Below are 25,250 nucleotides of genomic sequence, written 5' to 3'. Positions count from 1 at the left end.
AGTCATTAGCAGGGAGCTGAGTTGGAAGTGGAGCAGCCAGGCCTCGAACTGGCACCCATATGGGATGCCGGTGCTGCAGACAGAGGCTTAGCCTTGTATGCCACAGCGCTGGCCCTGCCTTTTCATCCTCTTAAAGGTATATTTTGAGAAGTGGAGTTTCTTAATTCTTAAAACTTTATTTATTTATTTGAAAGGCAGAGTTATACAAAGAAAAGGAGAGACACAGAGATCTTCCATTCCTTGGTTTACTGCCCAGATGGCTGCAATAGCCAGGGCTGGGCCAGGTCAAAGCCAGAATCCCACCATGGATGGCAGGTGTCCACATACTTGGGCCATCTTCTGCTGCCTTCCCAGGTGCATTAGCAGGAAGCTGAATCAGAAGTGGAGCAGCTGAGGCTCCAGCCGGTGCTCATTTGGGAAACCTGCATCTGCAGTGGTGGCTTAACCTGCAACAACACAGCACCAGCCCCAGAGTTTAGTTTTTGTATGTAGTTCAATTTGTGAGTATTTTTTTTTCTAATTTGAGAGCAGAGTTAGAGAAGGAGAGACAGGCAGAGAGAGGTCTTCCATCCACTGGTTTACTCCCCAGATAACCACAACAACCAGGTCTGGCCAGGCCAGAGCCAGGAGCTACCCCTGAAGCTTTGCTTGGCCATCCTCTGCTGCCCTCCCAGGAGGGAGCTGGATAGGAAGTGGAGGAGCAGAGACAGGAAATGGCACCCACATGGAATGTCGGTGCTGCAGGCTGTGGCTTAACCCGCTGCACCACAGTGCTGGTCCTGAGTCATTTTTTTTTAAATCTTACTTTAGCAAAGAATGTTGACAGCTACTATCATTTAAGTTACTATACATGGGTAGTAGGGTAGAAGTAATATATGAAGACATTGTATACCTGGAAACTTTTTTTCTAAGATTTTTTTTTTTGAAAGAGTTACAGAGAAAGAGAGGGAGAGGGAGGGGGAGAGAGAAAGAGAGGGAGAGGGGTGAGAGATATTCCATTCGCTGGTACACTCCCCAAATGGCCACAATGACCAGGGCTGGGCTAGGCAGGAGCCAGGAGCCAGGAGCTTCATCTGCACCTCCTGCATGTGTACAGGGGCCCAAGCACTTGGGCCATCCTCTGCTGTCTTCTCAGGAACATTAGCAGAGAGCTGGACTGGAAGTGGAGCAACTAGGACTCGAACTGGTACCCACATGGGATGAAGGCACTGCAGATGGCGGCCCAGTCCGCCATGCCACAGCCCTGAATCATTTTCTTTCTTTCTTTTTTTTTTTTAATGGTAACTTTTTGCATCTTCTTGAAGCTATGTTTGCTAAGATGTTATCCTGTGTTTTTCCTTTCAAAGTTTACTGTTTTGCCTTTTGCATTTAGATCCTAATTTGGCTAGAATTGATTTTTGTTTATGATGTGAGAAGAGGGTCGAAATCCATCTTTCACAAGTCACCTGACTGGCCGTGGGGGTCCTTTTATGGCCTGTCTGATACAGTGGCCAGTGTGTTTATTCTTGCACCAGTGATTAGTCACTTTTAAAATTGCCTAAAAAGGTTTTTGTGATGAATTCAGGGTGTGTTTCAAACCTGTGAGTTAACCAAGCATCAGCTTCTTTACTTCAGTACTTTAAGCTCATTTTAAAAAAAATTTGAAATAAACAGAAAAAGATTGAAATGTGTAGTTTTTATGAAATATATAAAGGTAATTTTACATTTTTCATGATGTTTTCAGGTATGCATGGATGTGCTTAAGAAATATATAGCTGCCAGTGAACTGTGTTTGCTGCATCGTGCAGGTATGAGGCAAATATGTTTATGAGTACCGATGTTGTAGACAATGTGCTGTCTGTTGTGTCTTACAGTTTGAAAGTAAATTCAGTGCTTTCTAGATGGTAAACATGAATGCCTTACTTGGAAGTGACTTTTTTGGCCTTAAAAAGGACTAAAAATAAATGTTTCTGTTAATAAAAAAAATTTGTGATTCACCTAGTGCTAGAATTCCCTTTTGTACTAATATTTTGATTTAGTTTTTAGGTGTAAGGTAGCAAAAAGGGTATTTCTAATTAGCCTTTAATTCTCTCTAAAGTGATCTTTCCAAGCCTGGGTCTTCCCTGATGCTTCCTCCTTCCCTTTGCCGCTGATCATGGTCCTCAGTGAGTTCTGTGGCACTGCCTGAATGTGCCAGCTCTGTTACCAGGCTGATGCTGCCCCGGCTTGCCCTGCCCAGAGTCCTCTCTTCTTGCTTCCCCGTTCCCATGACAAAACCTACTTAGGTTACAAGACTTCGTCCTAGGAAGCAGGATTGTTTGCTCAGTTAGACCATTATCTGAACCCGCAGCCTTCTCCCAGCCTTCTGCAGCATCTCCACCTTCTATGTCGTGAGTACCAGAAGAGGGACACAGCTGCCTACCACAGTGGTAACACAGCTCTTTACCTTCGTATTCACCAACCTGAAATCCTATTCAGCAAAACCAAATCCTTGTCAAGTTTAGAATTTTGTTTTGCTGGTGGTCTCCTCTCCCCAAGGATTAGAAGAAGCATCTTAGGGAACAGCTAGTTTGGATAATCTGTATTTAACAAGGACAAAGTAGTTAAGGTAGAAGTAATTGGAGCCTACATGGAAAAGCACTTGTGAACCAAGAGACTGTGATAGCCAAGGAAGAGACGCTACATATGATTGGAAGTGGGTGAACTTTTACACTCCAGAAATACTTCCGTAACGTGAGATGTGGAAGAAAAGGGGACAGTGCCGAAAAGGTGCTGAATCCTGACAGGGACAATTCCACATGTGTAGGTCCAGTTTGGCTGCAGGAGAAATGTAGCAAAATTTAGTTTCTAAACAGTGAATACAGAAAACCAAAGTAAGGGCTTATAAAAAAATGAATGTAGGAAATTGTCAGGAACTTGTGGAAATTGTTTAGTGTAATAGAAATTAGATGAGTGCAACAGAATAAATAGCTCAGATAGTAGGTACAAGGAGACATAGTATTTAGAAACACTATAGGACTTGAGAAAAGGGGAATCATTTAACAAGGACTATTTAGAGGAATGGATAACCACTTTGGAAGAGAAACTGAATCGCACCAGTGTAAGGTCTGAATCTAACTGCTCGGGTACTACAGAGAGGCCTCAAGGACCACGGTGGAGCGCAAGATGAGATGGCTAGGTAGATGGAACTTCCCACTCCCTTTTTAGGAATAGATCTCCATTTGTTTGTTTTTTATTTGTAGTTCCACACACAATTCTTTTTCCTGAAATTTAACTTTTTATTTAGAAAAATTTCAAATTCACAAAATGTTGCAGAAATAAAAGTAATACAAAGAATAGTCATACATATTGTCATTTGCCCTTCTCTGTCTGCCGCCACCCTGTTTATGAGTCATATGTGTACTGTGCACACACAGTCACGCTTACACTTGCTTCCCTGGGCCATTTGAGGATAAGCTGCATGTCATGACCCTCTACCCATAAATATTTCCACACTAAGTTCCTGAAAGTGAGCTATCTTTATATAACCATGATAAACTTATCCATGTCAGTTTGACATAGGTACTAAAACAGTTTTGTGTGCGACCGGTTTGTCTTCCAAGTTTGTTACTTGATTTAGTATGTACTTTATAGCATTTCCCCTGCAGTCTAGGATTCAGTCTGGGATTAAGTGTTTGTTTAGTTGTCATGTCTCTCTAGCTTCCTTCAGTCCGGAACATTTCTTCAGCCTTTTTTTGACTTTGTGTGTGCGTTTAAAATATCCACGACGTGAAATATATCATGCGAAGCATTTTGGAGTATGCACTTCACTGGCAGCAGTAGTGAATTCACAGCATGGTGTAACCATCAGCACTATTCATTTCCAGGATTTTTCATCACCCCAAACAAAACCCTGTACCCATTAAATAGTAACTTCCTGTTACTCCCATCTCCCAACCTCTGATAACCTCTTACCTATTTTCTATCTCTGAATTTGCCTATTTTAGGTATTTCATATAAATTCAGGTAGGCAATAATGATCTTTTTGTAATTGGCTTATTTCACTTAGCATAATATCTTTAAGGTTCATCTGTGAGGTAGCACATCTCAGAACATTCTTATTTTTAAGGTTGAATAATAGACCATTACATGCATATGCCACATTTTGTTTATCCATTCATTTATAGATGAACACTTGTTTCCGACTTTGGGCTTTTGTGAATAATGTTACAATGACTCTTGGTATAGGACACCTGTTTGAGTTCCTGCTTTTTGTTGTTTGTAGTATATACCTCCTAGTAGAACGATCCCCTTTATCTGTCTTATATCTGAATTTTCATATGAAGTTCTGTTTCCAGAAGTTTTATGGCTAAATCATTAGAAAAACTACTGTTTAATTAGTGTAGACCAAAATGAATTGATAAATGAGCAATTCAATAGAAAACAAAATGTTTTTTTAGTCAGCTTTTTGCAAAGTTGATAATTTCTGTAGTTTAAAGTAATCAAAGTACAAAAGATGGAAACTTCATTATACAAATTTCAACTGAGGAAAGCTGCTTGCTTCAAATTATTTCAGATTTAACATTGGTAATATCCAAAAGTATTCCAGTTTTTAAAACAACCAGTCAGCTGTTTACAAAGACGTGAACGTTATTTCCTCCGGTAAGATTTGGAAGCAGATGAGGAAAGCAACAGCTGGTGGTTACTGGTTCCCTGGAATTGTGAGTTCCTAGTCAAAGGTCAGAAGGGCCAGATTCTGGTGGCTGACTGGTGCAGTGGCGTCACAAACCAACGGGACCTTACAGAGCAGTGTAGCATTCATGTCCAAAGCTGTTTAAGTGTTCACACCTTTTGCACCCAACCATTTAACCAGAGAGGGTCATTTTTAAAGGGGGAAATTGTATTAAAATCTTAAAAATGAAAAACAGAACGGAGGGTTGCATGTCAGCTTACGGCCTGTTTGCACACTAATGCTTACTCTCAGCATTAAACACTTTTTAAGCAGCTACAGTTTTAGTTGTAATAAACTATAATAGAAGACACTGATCTGTCCAGGTGACCGTTTGATCCACTTGTGTATCGGTAACTGTGTAGACAGTGCAGAAGGAGTGGCAGCAAGAATTCATCTGCATATGCCCAGGAAAGACAAATGCAGTCTAGAAAGAAGCCTCACAGCAAATTGAATATTTTTACAATATAATATGAAACTCACTGTAACTTTAACATTAACATTCCAGTGTTTCAAACAAACTTATTAGCTACTGACTCCCAAGCAATTCCAAGTAATCCAGCTAGTAAGAAGTGTTGCTGATAGAAATACTGAACACCAAAACTAGAACGCAAAGTAATTTTTCTAAGGATTTCAGCTAAGGATAGGTATTATGACCTGGAATGGGAGGGAGGAATGACTAATTAAGGGGTACCAAGTGATTTTAGTAAAATTAATAGGGGGAAATTGGCAATGTTTAAGATTGTACAGAAGTATTTTGAGAAAGTTGATATAAACTACTTTTTCAAAGGAAATTAATCATGAGTGAGACCATGAGGTACTAGCATGTTGGGGGACAGCACATCAGTTTAGTTCCCACTCTAATACAAAGCATGTGTGATTGAATTCAAATGTTACTGACTTTTGCTTTAATTTTCATCAAACATTTCTGATACTAGGACTATATCTTTCAAGAAAATGAACTCATATTACTTCATCTTTGAATTTAGAGATGTTCTAATTAAATAAAAATGGATATCTTAAAATCAACAAATGACTTTAATATTTTTTTTCAATTACAGTAAATATATTTATGGAATATTACAGAAAATTTCCTCCGGGTATCCACTTTGATTTACAAGTGTTAAATGACTTTTTAATTTCTTTACTCAAGCATTATTTATTGAAAGAAGTATTTCAGGTGGTGAACCTCAGCATAATGGTTAAAATGTTGGTAAGTAACCTGAAAAATTTTTTTTCATTATTTCAGGTGTTTCTCTCTTCTGTTTGTTTGATCTTAGCAGTTAAATCTCTGTATTTGCTGAATGCTTCCTAGAGAATGCTTATGTTTTTTCAGCATAAACAAATTTGAAAACTTAAGATATATAGAAAGAAGAACTGAAATTAATGTGATTTTTTTGTTTTATACAGCCTTCTCTGAAAATACTGCTAAAGATATTTGAGCATGTGGCAACTATGAAATTAAGGAATGTGGTACCTGCTTTAATTGATACCTTTTGCAAGGTATGATTTTGTTTATTCTCTTTCACTCTCTGATGCTGAATAACCAGGAAGGTAACTGTTACACTCTGAAACTGTCATTCATAGCCTGTTAGCCAAAAAAGTATATTTTCTGAAATTCTCTTTTTTTCCCTGAAATAAAGTTGGTAAACAGACCCCAGTAGCTGATAAGCCTGGCTCTCACAAGCATTCCAAGAGGCTGCCTTCTGATTCATTAGCTGTCTTCATCTGTAGTCCTTAGGTATAATTAAAGGAGATTCTTTCTCCAGAAGATTCGAGATGATTTACAATACAAATAATTAAATCAATGTATACATTGAAAATTGTGATCATAGGAATTAGTTTTAAATTTGGCACTAACAAATGAGAAATAAGAATTTTTATGGCTGTCATAAAAATTTTTTAAATATTTATTTATTTATTTGAAAGGCAGAGTTACAGAGAGGAGAGGCAGAATGGAAGAGAGGTCCATCTGCTGGTTCACTCCCCAGTTGGCTGCAACAGCTGGAGCTGAGCTGATCTGAAGCCAGGAGCCAGCAGTTTCTTCAAGGTCTCCCACGCGGGTACAGGGACACGAGCGCTTGGGCCATCTTCCTATGCTTTCCCAGGCCATAGCAGAGAGCTGGATTGGAAGTGAGCAGCCAGTATTCAAACCGGTGCCCATATGGGATGCTGGCAGTGCGGGCGGTGGCTTTACCTGCTATGCCACAGCGCTGGCCCCATAAAACATTTTTAAATTTTGGCTTTGTTGAATACTTGCTGGTATTTGATTGTACTCAGCCATCTAGTCCTGAATAGTTCTAGTGGTAGGAAAGCTCCAAATTTTCTTTGTCTAGCTACACTAGAACCACTCTAGCAGATGAACAGACTTGTATCTCTAGTTCCTTCTTATAAAACTAGACAGAATTACTTTCCTGGAAATTTTTTTTAAATCAAAAGCTACTTTTCAGCAGCAATAGTTGTAGAAAACCTAAGTAAGGCTCCCATAAATTTTCTGGTACTGAGTAACTCAGATTTCTGCAAAATGTATCCTGGTTACTGTCCAAATAAAATTACCCTTAGTGGAGAATATTGATCAAATTTATGATTTTTATTTTTGCATGATTAATATGTAGATGTAAGCCCTAAAAGTTATATAATACTAATATAATTTCCCTATTGAGACTATTTTGGGCTTCAATGATGATAAAACTGTATTTTCTTCATGGAAGAGGTTCTCATCCTCCTCTGTACTCTTAACAGTATACCATTCGCCCTTATAATTAGCATAAGTGTCATTTGGAAAAGATCAGTTAGTGGGCCGGCGTGCCGGCGCCGTGGCTCACTTGGCTAATCCTCCACCTGCGGCGCTGGCACCCCGAGTTCTGGTCCTGGTTGGGGTGCCAGGTACTAGTCCCAATTGCTCCTCTTCCAGTCCAGCTCTCTACTGTGGCCCGGGAGGGCAGCGGAGGATGGCCCAAGTGCTTGGGTCCCTGCACCACATGGGAGACCAGGAGGAAGTACCGGCTCCTGGCTTCGGATCGGCGCAGTGCCAGCCATAGTGGCCATTAGGAGAGTGAACCAATGGAAAGGAAGACCTTTCTCTCCCTGTCTCTCTGTCTATAACTCTCTCTCTCTCACTGTCTAACTCTGCCTGGCAAAAAACAAAATAAATAAATAAATAAAATAAAATAAACTGCTAATTGATCTTTTTTTAACTTTAAATTGCTTTGGGTTGTTGCCTAGCTTTTCAAAAAACAATTTATATTTACCCTGGTTTTTGAGCAGGGTTGAAGAGTAGCTATTTTTGTGTCTGTAACTAAACAACTAATAGGTTCTTTTGCACATTCGTCTGTGATAGGCCTTGTCCATTTAGTCAAGTCTCTGCATGGCCTGTGACTGCATATAGATCAGCAGTGGTCCTTTGGAGTGCTACAGAGGATCTAGTGACCTTCAGGCAGAGGTTAGCAAGAGCCTCTGAGCTGAGGCAGCTACAGATAACTTAATAACCAGTGATAGCAAAAACAGTGTTTGAATTGAAAATTATTTTTATTTTGAGTTCTTAAAGCAGGGGTGTCTGTGTGATTCTCAAGTATTTGAAGAAAATATGCTTCAAATAAAAAAAGTCTTAAGAATACTTTTTTAATTTGAAAGAGTGACAGAGAGAAAGCATGATCTTCCATCTGCTGGTTCAGACCCCAGATTTGTGCAACAGCTGGTACTGGGCCAGGCCAAAGCCACGAGCCTGGAACTCCATCCAGGTCTCTCACATGGGTGGCAGGTATTTATTCAAGTACTTGAGCCATCATCTGTTAACCTCCCAGCCATCTGAGCAAGAAGCTAGATCAGAAGAAGAGGCAGGACTTAATCCCTGGCTCTCCATTGCAGGATGTGGGTATCCTGAATGGTAGCTTAACTTACTGCCCCACAGTACCTACCCCATTTTAGCTTCAGATTCTTAAAGCCAGGTGACTTTTTGTGGTTTGCAAACATTTGAAGAAAATAAGTTTCAAATTTAAAAAAAGATTTAGAGCAAGTTTTAGTTGTACATGCCTCCATGTTTCGCTTTTCCCCAGTAGTCTGTTGGTTGTTTCACACAACATTGGATTCGCAAGTCTTTCACATTTTTCTTAAGAGTGACTAGTTTTTCTCTACTTTAGCTTGTTGAAGCTGGGATGATGCTTGACCCAGAACACTTTAACTATATTGTTAAGCTCTTATACCAGTTACAGCCTTCCAAACAAGAAATAACTACAGTTCTGGAAATGAAATCCAGGTGAGAAAAATCATTGTAAATATATCAAATATATGCCTAAAATACATACATGACACAAAGTGTATGTATTTTGGTGGGGACTTAGAAGGGTGAGGGCAAAGCATTTATACCTGTTCCTGTGCCCAGACAGCTTGATAGTTGCTCCTCTTAAACCCCTCTTCCTTGGGATGCATATGGTCAGCTTGTTTTCAGTACCTAATTTCATCTCAGTATCTGGCACATTAATTATAAAAGGAGCCTCCTCCATTTTACCACTGAATTCTACATAATGCACTTTTTTAGGTATATGCACATAACCTTGATTCTTTATATGTTAGTTTGAAATATTCTTTAGTGGCTCTCCTTCCTTCAAAGTTATCTGTTCAGCATATGGGCCTCAAAAGGTAATTTTATAAAAATCCCTGATAATTGCCATACATATACCTGTTTTGAAAAAAGGAAAGCCATGACTTTAAAAACACTTTTTTAAGTATAACATACACAGAAAAAAATACAAATTATATGTATTTAAATGAAAAACAACTTTTTAGGGAAATCAGATTTGGTAAAGAACAAATGCTATCAACCACCGAAGTCCTTCAGAATTCTCAGAAATCTTCAACAGGGATCTTCAGGGATTTTTTTGTATTATTTCTAATGACGTGTAATGCAGAGCTTCCAGACTCTTGGTTGAGAGCCTGTAAGCCAAAAGAACTATTTTGCCAGTCCTATTTGTTAAATGTTTTGGTATGAAGAATAGTAGTATTTTGTTGCAGGGTCTAACAGATGTTACCTGAAAATTTAAAGTAACCTGTGACCCCCCCCTGTGAATTTGCCGTAGTACCCAGGATGCCTTGGTGTAGTTAGTGAAGTACACATCTAAGAAATACTGCTTCCCTTCAAGCACCAACACTGATCATTGTTAACAAGCACTAATCATTGTTAACAATAATTGTATTTTGGGTAGGAATTCTAATTCTCCTGGTAGCACTGGGTTAAACAGATTTTTGGAGCTGCCTAGCAAATAAATTTTTATGAGAAGTACAATTCACCTAACACAGTTCTGGAATGCAGTCTGTTTACAAGTAGGGTACATGATATTTTCTTCCAAACATTAAGTTCATCCTTCCCTTGAGTCGCATGGTAGAAGTGTTCCCACTTTGGACAGTGGCAACAAAGGCGGAGAGCTCAAGTGACTAGCCTAATCTCCTGCCAGAGTCAGTAACAGGTGGCACAGGGAAAGTGTGTGAATGAAGATTCAAAACAGCAGCACTGTCTTTGTGCCCAGGACAGTGGTTTGGGAACTGGATCTGGTGATACAAGAAGAGACCAGAAAAAACCAACCATAGTTTTCAAAATGACACAATCATATAAGTAGTCTTACAGTTTATTTTTTGTCCCCCAATTTTGAAAATGGTCTTTATACTCTTCTGCTTTGCCTCACCTCAGAATAATTATATTCTTTAAGAGCTATTGACCTTGGTGATTTATCTGATGAGAGAATTCTGCGAGACTAGAAAAAAAACTGACTAGTGAAGGTGTGTGGGTCGTAGTTGGGCATATAAACCCAACCCTAGGCAAAAGGAAAAATAATTATTATTTTATATTTGAATTTTCCTTTTTTAAAATAAAGATTTATTTTATTCATTTATTTTTTTGAAAGGTAGAGTTAGAGAGAGAGAGAGAGAGACAGGTCTTCGATCTGCTGATTCACTCTCCAATGGCCAGAGCTGAGCTGATCGGAAGGCAGGAGTCAGTGCTTCTTCTGGGTCTCCCATTTGGGTTCAGGGGCCCAAGGACTTGGGCTATCTTCTACTGCTTTCCCAGGTACATCAGCAGGGAGCTAGATTGGAAATGGAGCAGACAGGACTTGAACTGGCACCCATATGGAGTGCTAATGCTGCAGGCCGGGGTTTTAACCCACTGTGACAGTGTGCCGGCCCCCATATTTGAATTTTTCTAACACTATTTGAAATAATTAACCTTTTCTGAACTAGGAAAATGATTTTAAATAGAAATTCATACTTCAGTTTTGATTGTGTTTAATTAGCAAGTATACAGTTCATTTGAAATGCTTTCACAGCAGAAAAAGCTGCTATAAAGAATTTTAAAGTTTGCATTCAGGATATTAGTGGAAATGTAAGTGTATGTTAACATAAATTCAGTGATTAATGTCAGTATTGTTAGGGTGTAAGTTTGCCATTTTATTGTTTCCTGTTTTCTTTCTGTGGGGATCACTTGAATATTTAGAATTCCACTTTGATTGTCTATTGTTTTAGAGTATTCCCATTTGTAAAGCTTTTCACAGTTGATCTAGTGCAGTTACCTTTGATGGAGGATTTCCAGTCCAGAAATGTACCCTGAAAAAATATACCTCAATCCGTAAAAAAATACATCTGCACACAATCATTCATGGCAGAATATTCGGGACAATCCAGATGTCCATTTATTAGTTGTGTATGATATATCCATAGAGTAGAGTACTTATAGCTGTTTTAAAAAAAAAAGTGAGGGAGTTGTCTATGAATTGATTAAGAGTGATACCAGGGTAAACTATGCATTTGCTAGATACAGAGTTACAGGGCAGCAAATGGCAGGGTGTGTGTAAAAGCCTGACTGCATGCTCTCTCTAAGACACTGTGTGCAGTGTAAAGATACAGGTAGATTGAAAGACAAGGAGAAGACAGCATCCCATGAAGAGCAGAGTGGCTCATTTCAGTATCAAGTGAAGTAGACTTCAGAGCAAAGAAAATTACCTGAGACAGACAGGAGTAGGACATAATGATCAAATAGCCAAAGCAGCAAGAAGACATAGCAGTCCTGAATGTGCACCACACACAAAGCTTCAGAAATACATGAAGAAAAGTGATAGAACAGAAAGGATAAACAAATCTACAGTTTTGTTTGAAAATTTCAACATTTCTCTCTTAGCAGTTGATAGAAATAACAGGAAACCAGGAAGGAAACAGAACTAAAAACCACCATCAAATATTAGGGTCTAACAGTTACTAAAAGAACACTTTACCCCAAAGTAACAGAATTCTTTACAAGCACCCAAGAAACTTCATACCAAGTAGATCATGTAAACTTCAAAAAAATTAAAAGTTTTGAAATTATACAGAGTACATTTCTACATTCTCTGATCAGAATGGATTCAAACATGGAAAAATCATCAGGAAAAATCCCACAAACATTTGGAAATTAAGCACCACATTTCTATATAATCCATAAATGAAAAGGAAGTTTCAAAAGAAAGCTCAGTGAACTCTGAGAAGTGAATGAAAATGAAAGTATGTCATAATTCTGAGAATATAAGTAAAACAGTGCTAATCCACAGCACTAAAAATTCCAACCTTCCACCTCTAGACACAAGAGAATTAATAGCAAAATAAACACAAAGCAAGCATAAGAAAGGAAGTAATATAGACAATCGCAAGAATCACTGAAGCTAGAAACAAAAAAGAATAAATGAAACAAAATCTTTGGAAAGATCAATGAAGTGGATAAACTTGCAAGGCCAAGATTTTAAGAAGTAGAAACAAGTTACTAGTATCAGAAATGAGAAAGGGTTATCAGTACAGATCTTGCAGCCACTGAATGTGGGTCATAAGGGGTTGCTTTGAGAAACTCAAAATAGGTGCAGTCAATAACGTAGCTGAAATGAGACAATTCCTTGAAAACAACAAGATACCAAAATATACCCAACATGAGCTAGATCATCTTAATTACTTGGAACTAGGAAGAAATTTAATCCATAACTTTAAAGTGATATGTATTTGAAAGGCAGAGCTTCAGAGAGAGGGAGAAACAGGGATCTTTGTTTCACTGGTTATTTCCCCAAATGGCCACCAGAGCCAGGGATGGGACAGGTAGAACTTAGGATCCAGGAATTCCATCCTGGCTCACATGGGTAGCAGGGGCCCAAGCACTTGTGCCATCCGCTGCACTGCCTTTCCAGGTGTACTAGCAGGGAGCTGGATTGGAAACAGAGCAGCTGGGACTCAAACTCCACTCCAATGTGGTGCCATAACACTGGCCCCAGTAATTTTAAATCTTAAAAAAGAAGACATCCCAGGCCAGCATTGTGGTGTAGCAAGTTAAGCTGCTGTCTGCAGCACCAGAGTCCCAGCTGCTCTTCTTCCCATTCAGCTCCCTGCTAATGCTTCTGGGAAAGCCATAGAGGATGGCCTGAGTGCTTGGGCCCTGGCATCCACATGGGAGACCAAGAAGAAGCTCTTGGTTCATGGCTTTGGCCTGGCCCAATGCTGGCCATTGTTGGCCATTTGAAACCAGCAGATGGGAGATCTCTATCTCCCCCTCTGTCTCTGTAACTCTGCCTTTCAAGTAAGTAAATAAATAAATCTTTAAGGGAAAAAAAAGACATCTAAAGGGTCTTATAGTCTTATTGGAGCATTCTACCAGTTTTTTTACAAAAGAATCAGATTTATAGTCTTTTCCAAAAAGTAGAAAACAAGGAGATAATTACCAGACTATTTTTGAGGGCTGATATTAACCAAGACACCAAAACCAGGAAAAGTGAACACCAAAAAAAAAAAAAAAAAAAAAAAAAAAGAAAAAGAAAGAAAGAAACACAGAACTGTAGACTGACGTCTCTCATGAGCTTAGAAGCAAAAACCCTCAATAAGTACTAGCATATTGAGTCCAGCAACATTTCAAAGAAATATTGTATACTATTACCAAGAGAGATTTATTCCAAGCATGCAAAGATGGCTCAATATTGGAAAATCAGTATAATCTGTCATACCAGCAATAAAAAGAAAAAGTCATGACATGAATTAGTAGATAAAAATTGACAAAAATTAACATTCGTTCATGAAAATAAAGCTCATAAAATTAGTAATAAAAAAGTCTTTCACATGATTAAGAGTATCTGCAAGAAATCTCTAGCACATATCACACATAGATACATGTATGTTTTCTTTTTATGAGGGGAATAAATCAAGAATTTATGCTGATACTGCTGTTATTTAACAGAGTACTGCAAGTCCAAGCCAGCATAAGGAATGAAATGAAGATAAAGGTATACAGATTGAGAAGGAATCAAGAGAGTGTGGTATTGGGTGGAGGGCAAATAGAGGAGGGAAGCCAGAATAAACCAACACAAGTATGCCCAACTGATTTTATGTGGTACAAACCCAATTCACAGGAGGAAAGCTAGCATTTCTAACAGGTAATGCTGGAGCAACTGGACATCTATAATGAAAATATTTTTGATCCAAACTGAAGCATTACACAAAATTAAAAGTGGAATGGGACAGAACAGAGAAGAGACAAGGTATGAACTAACAGCCAAAACGAATTTACTCAAGGAAGAATAAATTCACAGAGATGGTTGACTGCTGGAATGCATACAGTTCGAGACCAGACATGTGGCAAGAGGCAAGAATTTAGTTGTGGGCTGGGTTTATGTAGCATAAGCCAGGGAAGGGCCATGAGAATGGGTGGAGCTGAGCTAGCTTTCACGGGCTTTTCTTCTTTTTTTTTTTTTTTTTTTTTTTTTGACAGGCAGAGTGGACAGTGAGAGAGAGAGACAGAGAGAAAGGTCTTCCTTTGCCGTTGGTTCACCCTCCAATGGCCGCCGCGGCCGGCGCGCTGCGGCCGGCGCGCTGCGGCCGGCGCACCGCGCTGATCCGATGGCAGGAGCCAGGAGCCAGGTGCTTATCCTGGTCTCCCATGGGGTGCAGGGCCCAAGCACCTGGGCCATCCTCCACTGCACTCCCTGGCCACAGCAGAGGGCTGGCCTGGAAGAGGGGCAACCGGGACAGAATCCGGCGCCCCGACCGGGACTAGAACCCGGTGTGCCGGCGCCGCTAGGTGGAGGATTAGCCTAGTGAGCCGCGGCGCCGGCCTTCACGGGCTTTTCAAACTTGGTGGGCCTTCCTCTCTGCAGGCCCTTGGTAGGGAAAGAATGCAGAGGGTGGTCAGAGAGGAATACAGGGCATGGGGCCAAGAATGTAAGATTAGGTGGCAGGCCAAATAAAATACAGCTCTACACAGTAATCTGCCATCCAGGTGACCCAGCAAATCCAATTCACCCCCATATGGCCCTGAATTTCAATGTGGAAAGTCAGGGCTCTGGACAGACAGCAGTCGTGACTGAAGCCAGCCTCTAAAGAGACCTATCAGCTCTGCCAAGAGATGGGCAACGGGAAATGGAACTGCCCCAAGCATCGAAGAACTCCCAGGTCAGAGCTGCAGACCCTGTTGGCCCTCCCTAAGCTAAAAAAGCCTTCACTCTGCCCAACTTTCAAAGTAACCACTGCTATTGATGGGACGACCTAGGGTCAGTAACACTGCAGGCAGGGCTGTAAATTTCCTCTTAGAGATGCCATCTATTCTGTACTAACCTCCTATTCACATCAACTCTCCTCCCAGGCCAGCGAAGGAAGGTAACGGGAGTCAACAGGTTGTCTTCCCTAAGGAGGTTCACACCTCCCTTATGATGTCTCCTCCAGTCCCCATGTGAGGAGACAGATTGCTCTGGGCCTCAAATATGCCTGCCTAGACCTTAAGGCCCATCTGCTCCCCCTGTCAGTTTCTGTTTGCCTCTCAGTGGGGAAAGTTCCTCATGGTTTGGATCGTGCCTTTCCTAGGTCCTCTAATAAGGAACTGTCCTTTGTTTAGGAAAAATCACTTGATTAAAAATTGCTTAATCTGTTAGATCTATTTCCTCCAGACTTGATGCAGTGAGAGTCTAGATGGCTGTGCACATGAAACCTTGAATGGAAAGAATTTGTTTGAGCTGCCACTGCGGCCCCCCCGAGAGACCACCTTCTGCTGGAACCTGGTCTTGATCATGGGTCCCTACTTTGCCCCTTCTCATCTTGAAGAAGCCAGAGCAGTCATCGGCCTAACCTCTGATAGCAGCCAGGATCTCCTTAAGCAAAGGGAGGGAATGAGGCAGCCCAGGACTAGAAGCAGGCCAGGCTAACCCCATCCCACAGCTCCTTCCCAGCACATACATGCTAAAGAAGACAGGAGCACTCTTCCTCTGGCCACCAGACATACACCTATCTTATCCAGACTGGACAGGGACTCATGATTGCACCTTCCTGTTTCCCCCTTTGTCATCCTCATCTTGGCCACCTTTTCCACCACGGGCGATGTCACTATTCGTTTCTTTCATCCTCGTGATTGCAGTGCTTCTACTCCTTCCATGTATAATTAGCATATTTCAAAAGCTCTTGAAGGAAGGAGTGGTCGCTGGATCCCAAGCCATCACACACGGAAACATCACAAGACTGCTCCTTTTCAGTCAATCTGATTCAGAATATGGATACCCCACCCCACACCAGTGCTCTGTATGCACAGGAAGTCACCAGAAACGAACTGGTGCCCCATCTCCCTATCTACACTCAGAGTCAGGATTGAGGGGATAGGACATAGCCCCTGCATTCTTAGGCAGTCTTGGCCCCACACCCTGTATTCCTCTCTGACCACCCTCTGCATTCTTTCCCTACCAAGGGCCTGCAGAGAGGAAGGCCCACCAAGTTTGAAAAGCCTGTGAGAAGTTAGCTTAGCTCCACCCACTCTCATGGCCCTTCCCTGGCTTATGCTACATAAACCCAGCCCACAACTAAATTCTTGCCTCTTGCCACATGTCTGGTCTCGAACTGTCTGCTACCCCTGTGAATTTATTCTTCCTTGAGTAAATTCGTTTTGGCTGTTAGTTCATACCCTGTCTCCCCTGTATTCTGTCCCTGTTTCCTTACAGTTGTGAATTTAAGCCTGAAACTATAAAGTTTTTTACAAGGGAGATCTTGAGGGACCTATCGTTTGGCAAAGAAGTGACACATAAAAAGTGTAATAAATTTGACTTCATCACAATTTAAAACTTCTGTTATATGAAAGACCCTTTTAGAGGAAAAAAAAGACAATTCACAAACTATGCAAAAATAAAAGTGATCTTCCAGAAAGTTCCTGAAAAACTCATATGATGAAAAAATTGTGTATAGACTTCAAGTTTTTCTGTTTGTGCTAAAATGAACTCCTACTGATTTGTTACAACATGACTGAAGGGGATCTATCTGAACATCCAAGACAAGACATCTGTTGGAAAAGAGCCCCTATCAGAACAACATGAATTCTGCTAAAATTGAAGCAAAACCAAACATGAGGCTTTTGTGGTAGAATAGGGAAATCATTGATTCTTAACAAGGATCATGGCCCCAAACACATCAGTTTACACATGGATAATTCAATTTAAGGACAAGGGAACATCGGAAGTGAAACCTACAATGGGAGGCCATTTACATCAATTTGCAAGGGAAAAATTAATCTTTTTGGTATCAATGGTTAACAGCAGAGACTTTGATTATCCAACACCATTGACATCTCTACTAATTCAGTGTATATAACTCTGAGAAATTAAAGTGGAGTGAGCTTTCTGCTTTGTGGATGCCAAAATTGTTCCCAAACCAACGCAGACAAGAAGAGAGCTTTGAATGGCTAATAGGTGGCTAATGGTTCTTGGTGGGATCAAGATCCTGAAGCATGTCTTCCAAGAATTTTATAACAGGAGATGAAACATGACTTTATCAGTATGAGGCTAAAGACCAAGTACAAAGCATTGTCTGCCAAGAGGTAAAAGTGGTCCAGTCAAAGCAAAGGCAGACTCACCAAAAGCAAAGGTCATGGTGAACATTTTTTGGGGGATGCTCAAGACATTTTACTTGTTGATGTTCTAGAAGACAAAAGAACAATAATATGTTCTTAAGAGAATATTTTCAAAAAGTTAGCCAAAGCTTTAGCAGAAAAACACCAGGAAATCTTCCCCAGAGTCTCTCTCCATCACAGTAATGCTCTTGTTCATTCCTCTCACCCAATGAAGGCAACTTTGTGAGTGTTCGCCTTACAGTCCTGCTGTGGCTGCTGCTTGCTGATTTTTGTTTCCTAATCTTAAAAAAATCTTTAAAGGGTGCAGGTTTCTTCAGTTACGACTTTTAAAAGGCTGTGTTTACATGATTAAAGTTCTAGGGCTGTCAGTTCTTTAGCAATGGACTTAAATGTCTGGAGTCATCATTTACAAAACATCTTGAATATGATAAAGCATATATTGAAAAATAAAATTTATGTTTATTTTAATTTCATTTTTACATGAATTTTTTTTACAAAGATACATTTATTTGAAAGGCAGACTTACAGAGAGACAGGCAGAGAGAGAGAGAGAGATCTTCCATCTGCTGGTTCACTCCCTGAATGGTTGCAACGGGCAGAGCTGGGCTGATCTGAAGCCAGGAGCCAGGAACTTCTGAAGCCAGGAACTTCGTCCAGGTCTTTCACGTGGGTGCTGGTGCCCAAGGACTTTTGGACCATGTTCGACTGCTTTCCCAGGCCATAACAGAGCACCAGATTGGAATTGGAGCAGTGGGGACTCAAAGCGGTGCCCGTATAGGATGCAGCACTGCAGGCAGCAGCTTTACACGCTGTGCCACAGTGCAGGTCCCTCCATGAAATTTTTGAAATCCTCTCATAGTTTTAAGCTACATAACCCCCAAATTTCTTATATTTAGAGCATGTAAAAACTCTCAAAACATTAACAGTTCTACTAGAAAAAGGTGAAAAGACATGAACACATTTCACCAAATAGGATGTGTAGATGGCATGTAAGCACATGAAAAGATGTTCACCATAATTAGCATAAGAGAAATGCACATTAAAACCGTACTGGGATTTCACTGCACGTGTATCAGAATGGCTGAAATAAAAATTGATGTCAACACCAAATGCTGAAGAGGATGTGGTGAGTTGTATCCTATGTTGATGAGAATGTAAAATGGTACAGCCACTCTGGAAAGCAGTTTCATAGTTTCTTATAAAAAAGTAAACATGCAAATACCAAATAGAGGGGCCGGTGTTGTAGCGCAGTGGGTTAAGCCACTGCCTACAGTGCTGGCATCCCATAGGGCACTGATCTGTGTCCTGGTTGCTCCCCTTCCATCCAGCTCCTGGCTAATGCACCTGGGAAACAGTGAAAGGTGCCCCAAGTGCTTGGGTCCTGCACCCACGTGGGAGACCCAGAAGAAGCTCCTGGCTTTGGCCTGACCCAGTCCCAGCCATTGTGGCCATTTAGGGAGTGAACCAACAGATGGGCGATCTCTGTCTCTGTCTGCTGTAGTTCTAACTTTCGAGTATTAAAAAAAAAAAAAAAAAAAAACTTAAAAAATAGAGCTGTTGAACTCCTGGGCATTTGTTCTAGAGAAATTAAAACTGTAATATAAGAACTTACACAACAGTGTTTATAGAAGCCTTAACTGCAGTAAACAAAAGCCGGATAAAACTCCAGATACCCTTCAACAATGATGGCTTAAACTGGTGCATCCATACCATGGAATGCTGCTTAGCCCAAAAAAAGGAGAGAAGGAGAGACTGTTGAAACATGGAACGACAACTTGGATTGATTTTGGGAAATGATGCTGAATTTTAAAAATCTCAAAACTAAGACATGGAGAACTGATGGTTGTTGGAGACAAGGACAGGGAGTATAGAAAACTTATTGATGGTTGCTGGAGCCAAGCACAGGGAGTTTAGGATGGGTGTAAAAGGTTAGCATGGGGGTTGGTGCTGTGGCATAGTGGGTAAGGCTGCCACCTGCAGTGCCAGCATATGTGCTGGTTTGAATCCCAGCAGCTCCACTTCCGATCCAGCTCTCTGCCTGGGAAGGCAGTGGAGGAAGGCCCCTGCACCCATGCTGGAGACTCAGAAGAAGCTCCAGGCTCCTGGCTTCAGAATGGCCCAGCTCCAGCCTTTGTGACCATTTGGGGAAAGAACCAACGGATGGAAGAACTTTCTCTCTCTCTCTCTCTCTCTCCCTCCCTCCCTCCCTCCCTCCCTCTCTGCCTCTCTGCCTCTCTGCCTCTACGCCTCTACCTTTACCTCTGCTTCTCAGTAACTCAGCCTTTCAAGTAAATCTTTAAAAATAAATAAATAAATATGTAAGGGCCATTTGTTTTAATTGTCTGCTCTTGTCATTTCCCCCTTTTTTTATTAGGCATTTTTTAATTTAACTTTTACATTTAGGATTTATTTTAAAGGCAGAGTGAGAGTGAGTGAGTGAGTGAGAGAGAAAGAAGTATCTTCCATCTGCAGGTCCACTTCCTAAAAGGCCTCAATGGCTAGTGCTGGGCCAGGCTGAAATTAGAAGGCAGAAAGTCCATCCTGGTCTCCCACATGGGTGACAGGAGCCCAGGTACATGGACCTTCTTCCACTGCCTTCTCAGGTGCGTTAACAGGAAGCCGGATTAGAAGTGGAGTAACCAGGACTGAAATCAGCACTCTTGCCTTGAGATGCTGGCATCCCAGGTAGCTGTTTAACCCAGTGCAGCACAATGCCAGCTCTTCCTTTGGGTTTTGGTTCTTTGTTTTTTCAGCTCTTAGAGTTCTTAATAAAAGTATTAGACAGCTGTGGTAGTATATATTGCAATTTTTTTGTTATCTTTTGAGTTTCTGGGTTTTTTTTTGCCACACAAAAACTTTTATTTTTATGCAGTATAGTGTATCAATTTTTATTGCCTGAGTTTTGAATCATGTTTATTTTTTATTGCCTCTGGATTATAATTTCCATACTCCAACATTTTATAGGAACATACTTAACGTTTTCTACTACTTGTATGACTTCATTTTTACAGTTAGAGTTCCCATCTAATCGGAGTTTATGTATATTTTTAGATATGTATTTAATTGGCTTTTCCAGTTTGCTTTTATCAGACTTTTATTATGTTGGGTCATTCTGTTCAAGAATAGGAAATGTTTTTATGTCCGTCCAAGTTTACCATTTGTGTCTCTCAACATTTTATAATTTTCTTCATATAAGTATTTAATATTAGGGGATTATTGCGAATGAGGTTTTCTGTACCAGATGTACTCAGCTGATTTTTGTTTTGTAAATTTTATAATCCACTCTGAAGTCTGTTCCTTGAGTAAATTTCATTCTGGAATTTGTGGTTTTCCAGATATACAGTTTTATCACTTGCAAAAACAAATGATTTTATGTCTTCTTTACCTTTGTGCCATTGATTTATCTGGTTTGATTGCATTGTGTCCTCCCTGTAGTGCATTGTTGTATAATAGTGGATATAATGGGCATCATTAAATTGTTCCTGTTCTTAATAGAAATGGCTCTAGAATTTTCCCACTAAATATGATACTGGACTTAGGACTGAGGTATACATATTTAAGAACATGTCCCTTGAATCATATGCTTTTAATTATCAGTTTTTAGGCTTTATCAAAGGCTTTTTAAATGCCTATGGAGATTTTTTGCCTTAAATCTATTAATATAGTATATGATGCTGATAGATTTTCTGATATTGAACTTAGTTTACATTCCTAAAATAAATACTTCCTAATCATGGTGTATTATTTTCTTAATATGGTCTTGGATTCTATTCATTAGTCTTTTATTTCCTTTTCCCCCATCACTATTCATGAAGAACTTTTTTTCATTTTCTTTCTCCTCTTAATGCTTCTTACTTCTCTTGGATAATTTGTGAAGCATTGGAACTAATTGCCAAAATGGATGCATTGTGAGGTATACACAATACCCCTTGACTGATGGCACCCTCTCCTTTCTCGTTTTTCTTCTTTTTCTCTTTTCACTTCCCAAAGGGTGTTTCTCATGTTTGTCTCCTTTCTTTCCCCAAAGCTGTGCATTTCAAAGATGGCCTTTGGAACCATTCAGATGCTTTTTTTTTTTTTTTTTTTTTTTAGTATTTTCAAACTTAGTGTTGAACGTAGCTTTTGTAATGATATTTTAAAATTAATATTAGATCCTCCTGGCAGTTTCCCTCATTCATTCTCCTGCACAGGTTGTGTTTGCTTGCTCAGTGTTTGTTTCCATCTGTCTTTGCTTGCCACAAACACTTGGGAGGCAGTGAGCGTAAGCTAGGCGCAGTTGGAGTCAAGTGCTGCGATTTAGTTTTTTCTTTCTCTTTTCAATAAATGTTAGTGTTCTCTGTCTTCTAGTCAGGCTAAAGGTATGGTTTCATGAGGAATTTGCTTATTCCTTCTTAATGTTGCCTATGGTTTGAAGAGGAACTAATTTAAAGTGGAATGTATTTGTAGAGTTGCTATTTTCTTCAGCTTTTAAGAATTTATGGCCGTCGCCGCAGCTCACTTGGCTAATCCTCCGCCTGCAGCGCCGGCACACCGGGTTCTAGTCCTGGTTGGGGTGCCGCTTCTGTCCCAGTTGCTCCTCTTCCAGTCCAGCTCTCTGCTGTGGCCCGGGAAGGCAGTGGAGGATGGCCCAAGTGCTTGGGCCCTGTACCCGCATGGGAGACCAGGAGGAAGCACCTGGCTCCTGGCTTCAGATCGGTGCAGCGCACCGGCTGTAGCAACCATTTGGGGGGTGAACCAACGGAAGGAAGACCTTTGTCTCTCTCCCTCACTAACTCTGCCTGTCAAAAAAAAAAAAAAAGAATTTATGTAGTGTATTATATGCATTCATTTTTCTCAAATGTCTTAAACTACCAAATAATCAGAAACAGTAATGACTTTTGAGCACTGAATGTAAATATAAGTAACCCATTTTTGTTGTTAAAGGTTACAAATGAGGCCATTTAAAAAGAAATGGAACTGTGATTTAGATTCAGCTTTGAATGAGATAGAGGTAAGTTTTTTTTTTTTTTTGAGTTGCTGGGATCTCTGCAGATCAATACAAAAATATGACTAATAATAACAACTTCAGAAAAAATTTTAGAAATGTGGGAATTAGAGAAAATGTTCAAGAAAAAGAAGTTTGATTTTTGTTTTTACCAGTAAATATTTTGAAATGCAAACATTTGATTTCTAAAGGACTGTTTAAAAGATAATCCTAAAAATATTTATTCAGTTTTATTCTTAATTTATGATGTGATGATAATAATCCAAAGCTTAGTCATTAATTTCACTGGGAAACTGACCCAGTGTTGTGGTCAGCTGCAGAATGTAAAATGATGGCACAAAGCCAGGATTGTACCACGTTATAGTCCGTACATTTAGAATATAAAAAATAGAGGACTTCTCAGGAGATTTTACTTTTGAATTGAATATTGTTTTTGTATTCATCTCCAAGGGTATTTCAGAAAGTTCTTAAAAGTGGAATTAAAAGATTATTTTGATATGGAAAAGTTTTGAAATCCATGCATATCGGGGTCTCCAGAAATCCATGGGAAATGCATATTATAGAAAAACTGCATGAATTACAAAATGTTTTGCATCAAAAATATTTCCATTTTCCATGAACTTTTTGAAGTACCTGCCTATTAATGGTTGGTCCAATCTTTAATTAATATCTTTTTATCCTTGAAACATTTCATTTGCTTGGGTGGAAAATTGTTTCTGTATAATAGGAAATAGTAGGAAGATAGGATGTTTACTGAAATTTGTTTTAAAGTCCTTTTTGTATAAATTTGATGCCCAAAATGATGTTCAGGCCCCAAACCATGAATGGTCAAATAATAATACCGCGATGTATTACATTGTGTGAACAGCTCAAACTGTGCTGCTCATCATCTGTTTTTCATAAAAATCCAACTGCACTGTGAAGTTCGGGTTTGAGGTTGATGTCATCAACAACTTCATGAATTAGATCATTAAAACAAATTCATCTGTATCTGGAATTTGTTAGTGGTTTGCTACACTCAGCAAAGTAAAGTTAAAATAGTATGTTATTGATGTGACGCTTGTCAGTAAGTTCAGAAAATTTGAAGAGATTATGTGTTACTAGTGTCTGTGTATCTAATGCCTCTATGTACCTGACCCATGGTATGTGTTTGTGTAAATGACATACTTTTCATTTTTTTTTACTTTCTGCTTTCAATAATTTTGATAGTATTGTAAAGAGAAAGGTGACTGGACCAAATTGGGAAATTTATACATTAGTGTAAAACTGGGCTGTGAAAAATTTGAAGATTTCCAGATGTTTTGTACTTGCGTTGCTGAAGCACTAACTAAAGACTATAAAGAAGAAAAACCAAGTGTTCCTTTTTGTGAATTTGCTGAAACAGGTAAACTGTCACTATTTTGGTCTGAGTTACTGTGTGGTAGGGCAGTGCAGTGTTAACCGGAATATGAAGCTCTTACTGTTTTCCATGTTGGTGATGAGCTAATGTTGCAGATTTCAGGTACTCCTTCTCATGGAGTTCTTCCATGCATTTCTTGTTAAGTTAAATTATGATACAACATCAAGAGCTGATGTTATTATCAACTATTTTGTATTCTTAATGAATTATTCCATATATTTATTATTAAGTTAGATTATGATATGGAGCCAGGAACTGATGTTTTAAAATTAAATGTCTCAGATTCTTATTTCTGTTTTTACTTAGATTGATAAAAACTGCTGGCAAATTATACTGGAGGAACTGAATTTTTTTTATCATCAAAGTTAGTACTAACTTTGCTAATACAAGTATACAGAGCATATAGTTTTGAGATTTTTTTTTTAATATGAGTTCTTTAGTACTATATTCTTGATCAAGAGTTGGCAAACTTTTTCTGTAAAGGGCCAAGTAGTAAATATTTCTGGTTTTGTACACACCACATACGCTTTGTATCTCATTGTTTTCTTTTCTTTAAAAATAGAAAAACCATCATTAAGTCACAGGCTACATGAAAACAGATCATGTTTAGATTTGGCTGGTGGGTTAGATTCAGTACCTGCTCTTTGTTGTAGTAGTTCCACATTAATCCTTCCCCATGTGTGTAAGTGATTATTTCATTTTCTTCCATGTGCCTCTTTGTATTTCAGTTAGCAAAGATCCACAAAATAGTGAAGTAGATAAAACTTTGCTGGGAAGAATCGGAATCAGTGCTATGTACTTCTATCACAGGGTGTTGCAGTGGTCCAAGGTACTTCATTAAGTTTTTGTTTTGGCTTGGAATAAAAAGTGTTAGTCTTAAAATTATGGACAAAATATAGGATAACACCACAAATTAGTTATTTCCTAATAATTGTTACAGGTGACAAAATGGGACCCAGCCTAGTAAGTAAATTGTTAGGTGGTGTGTTCAGCAAGTGTGGAAAGGAGGCAGCATGGGTCTGGCTACTTTTTAGAATCTCAGTATGGAAAGCTACGCTACATTTCATATTTATTTGAATCGTTTCAATTCACAGTCTGTTTAGGCAACTTCTGAGTATCAGTAGCATTGTAATTTTGGAACCATTCAAGACATCTTTCTTTTTTTATTTAATAAATGTGAATTTACAAAGTACAACTTTTGCATTGTTGTGGCTTCCCCCCCAACCTCCCTCCCTCCCGCAGCCCTCCCATCTCCCACTCCCTCTCCCATCCCACTCATCATCAAGTTTCATTTTCAATTATCTTTATA

At 39.5% G+C, this 25,250-nt stretch overlaps 1 protein-coding gene across 3 annotated transcripts in view; it reads left to right on the top strand.

Annotated features, from left to right (window-relative positions):
* Positions 1-25,250, top strand: part of TOPAZ1 (testis and ovary specific TOPAZ 1) — a 76,848-nt gene that overhangs the window by 33,521 nt on the left and 18,077 nt on the right. For all 3 annotated transcript variants that reach the window (XM_051851862.2, XM_070049986.1, XM_070049985.1), the window contains 7 exons: positions 1,724-1,787; positions 5,749-5,900; positions 6,098-6,190; positions 8,827-8,942; positions 22,482-22,548; positions 23,752-23,926; positions 24,670-24,770. In XM_051851862.2, the coding sequence (XP_051707822.1) occupies positions 1,724-1,787; positions 5,749-5,900; positions 6,098-6,190; positions 8,827-8,942; positions 22,482-22,548; positions 23,752-23,926; positions 24,670-24,770 (768 nt within the window). The remainder of the gene's footprint in view (positions 1-1,723; positions 1,788-5,748; positions 5,901-6,097; positions 6,191-8,826; positions 8,943-22,481; positions 22,549-23,751; positions 23,927-24,669; positions 24,771-25,250) is intronic.

This window comes from Oryctolagus cuniculus, chromosome 10 (assembly GCF_964237555.1).
Source record: "Oryctolagus cuniculus chromosome 10, mOryCun1.1, whole genome shotgun sequence".
NCBI classification, from domain to species: domain Eukaryota; kingdom Metazoa; phylum Chordata; class Mammalia; order Lagomorpha; family Leporidae; genus Oryctolagus; species Oryctolagus cuniculus.
Note: the sequence above shows the minus strand (reverse complement) of the source record. Positions and strands in the feature narration are given on the sequence as shown.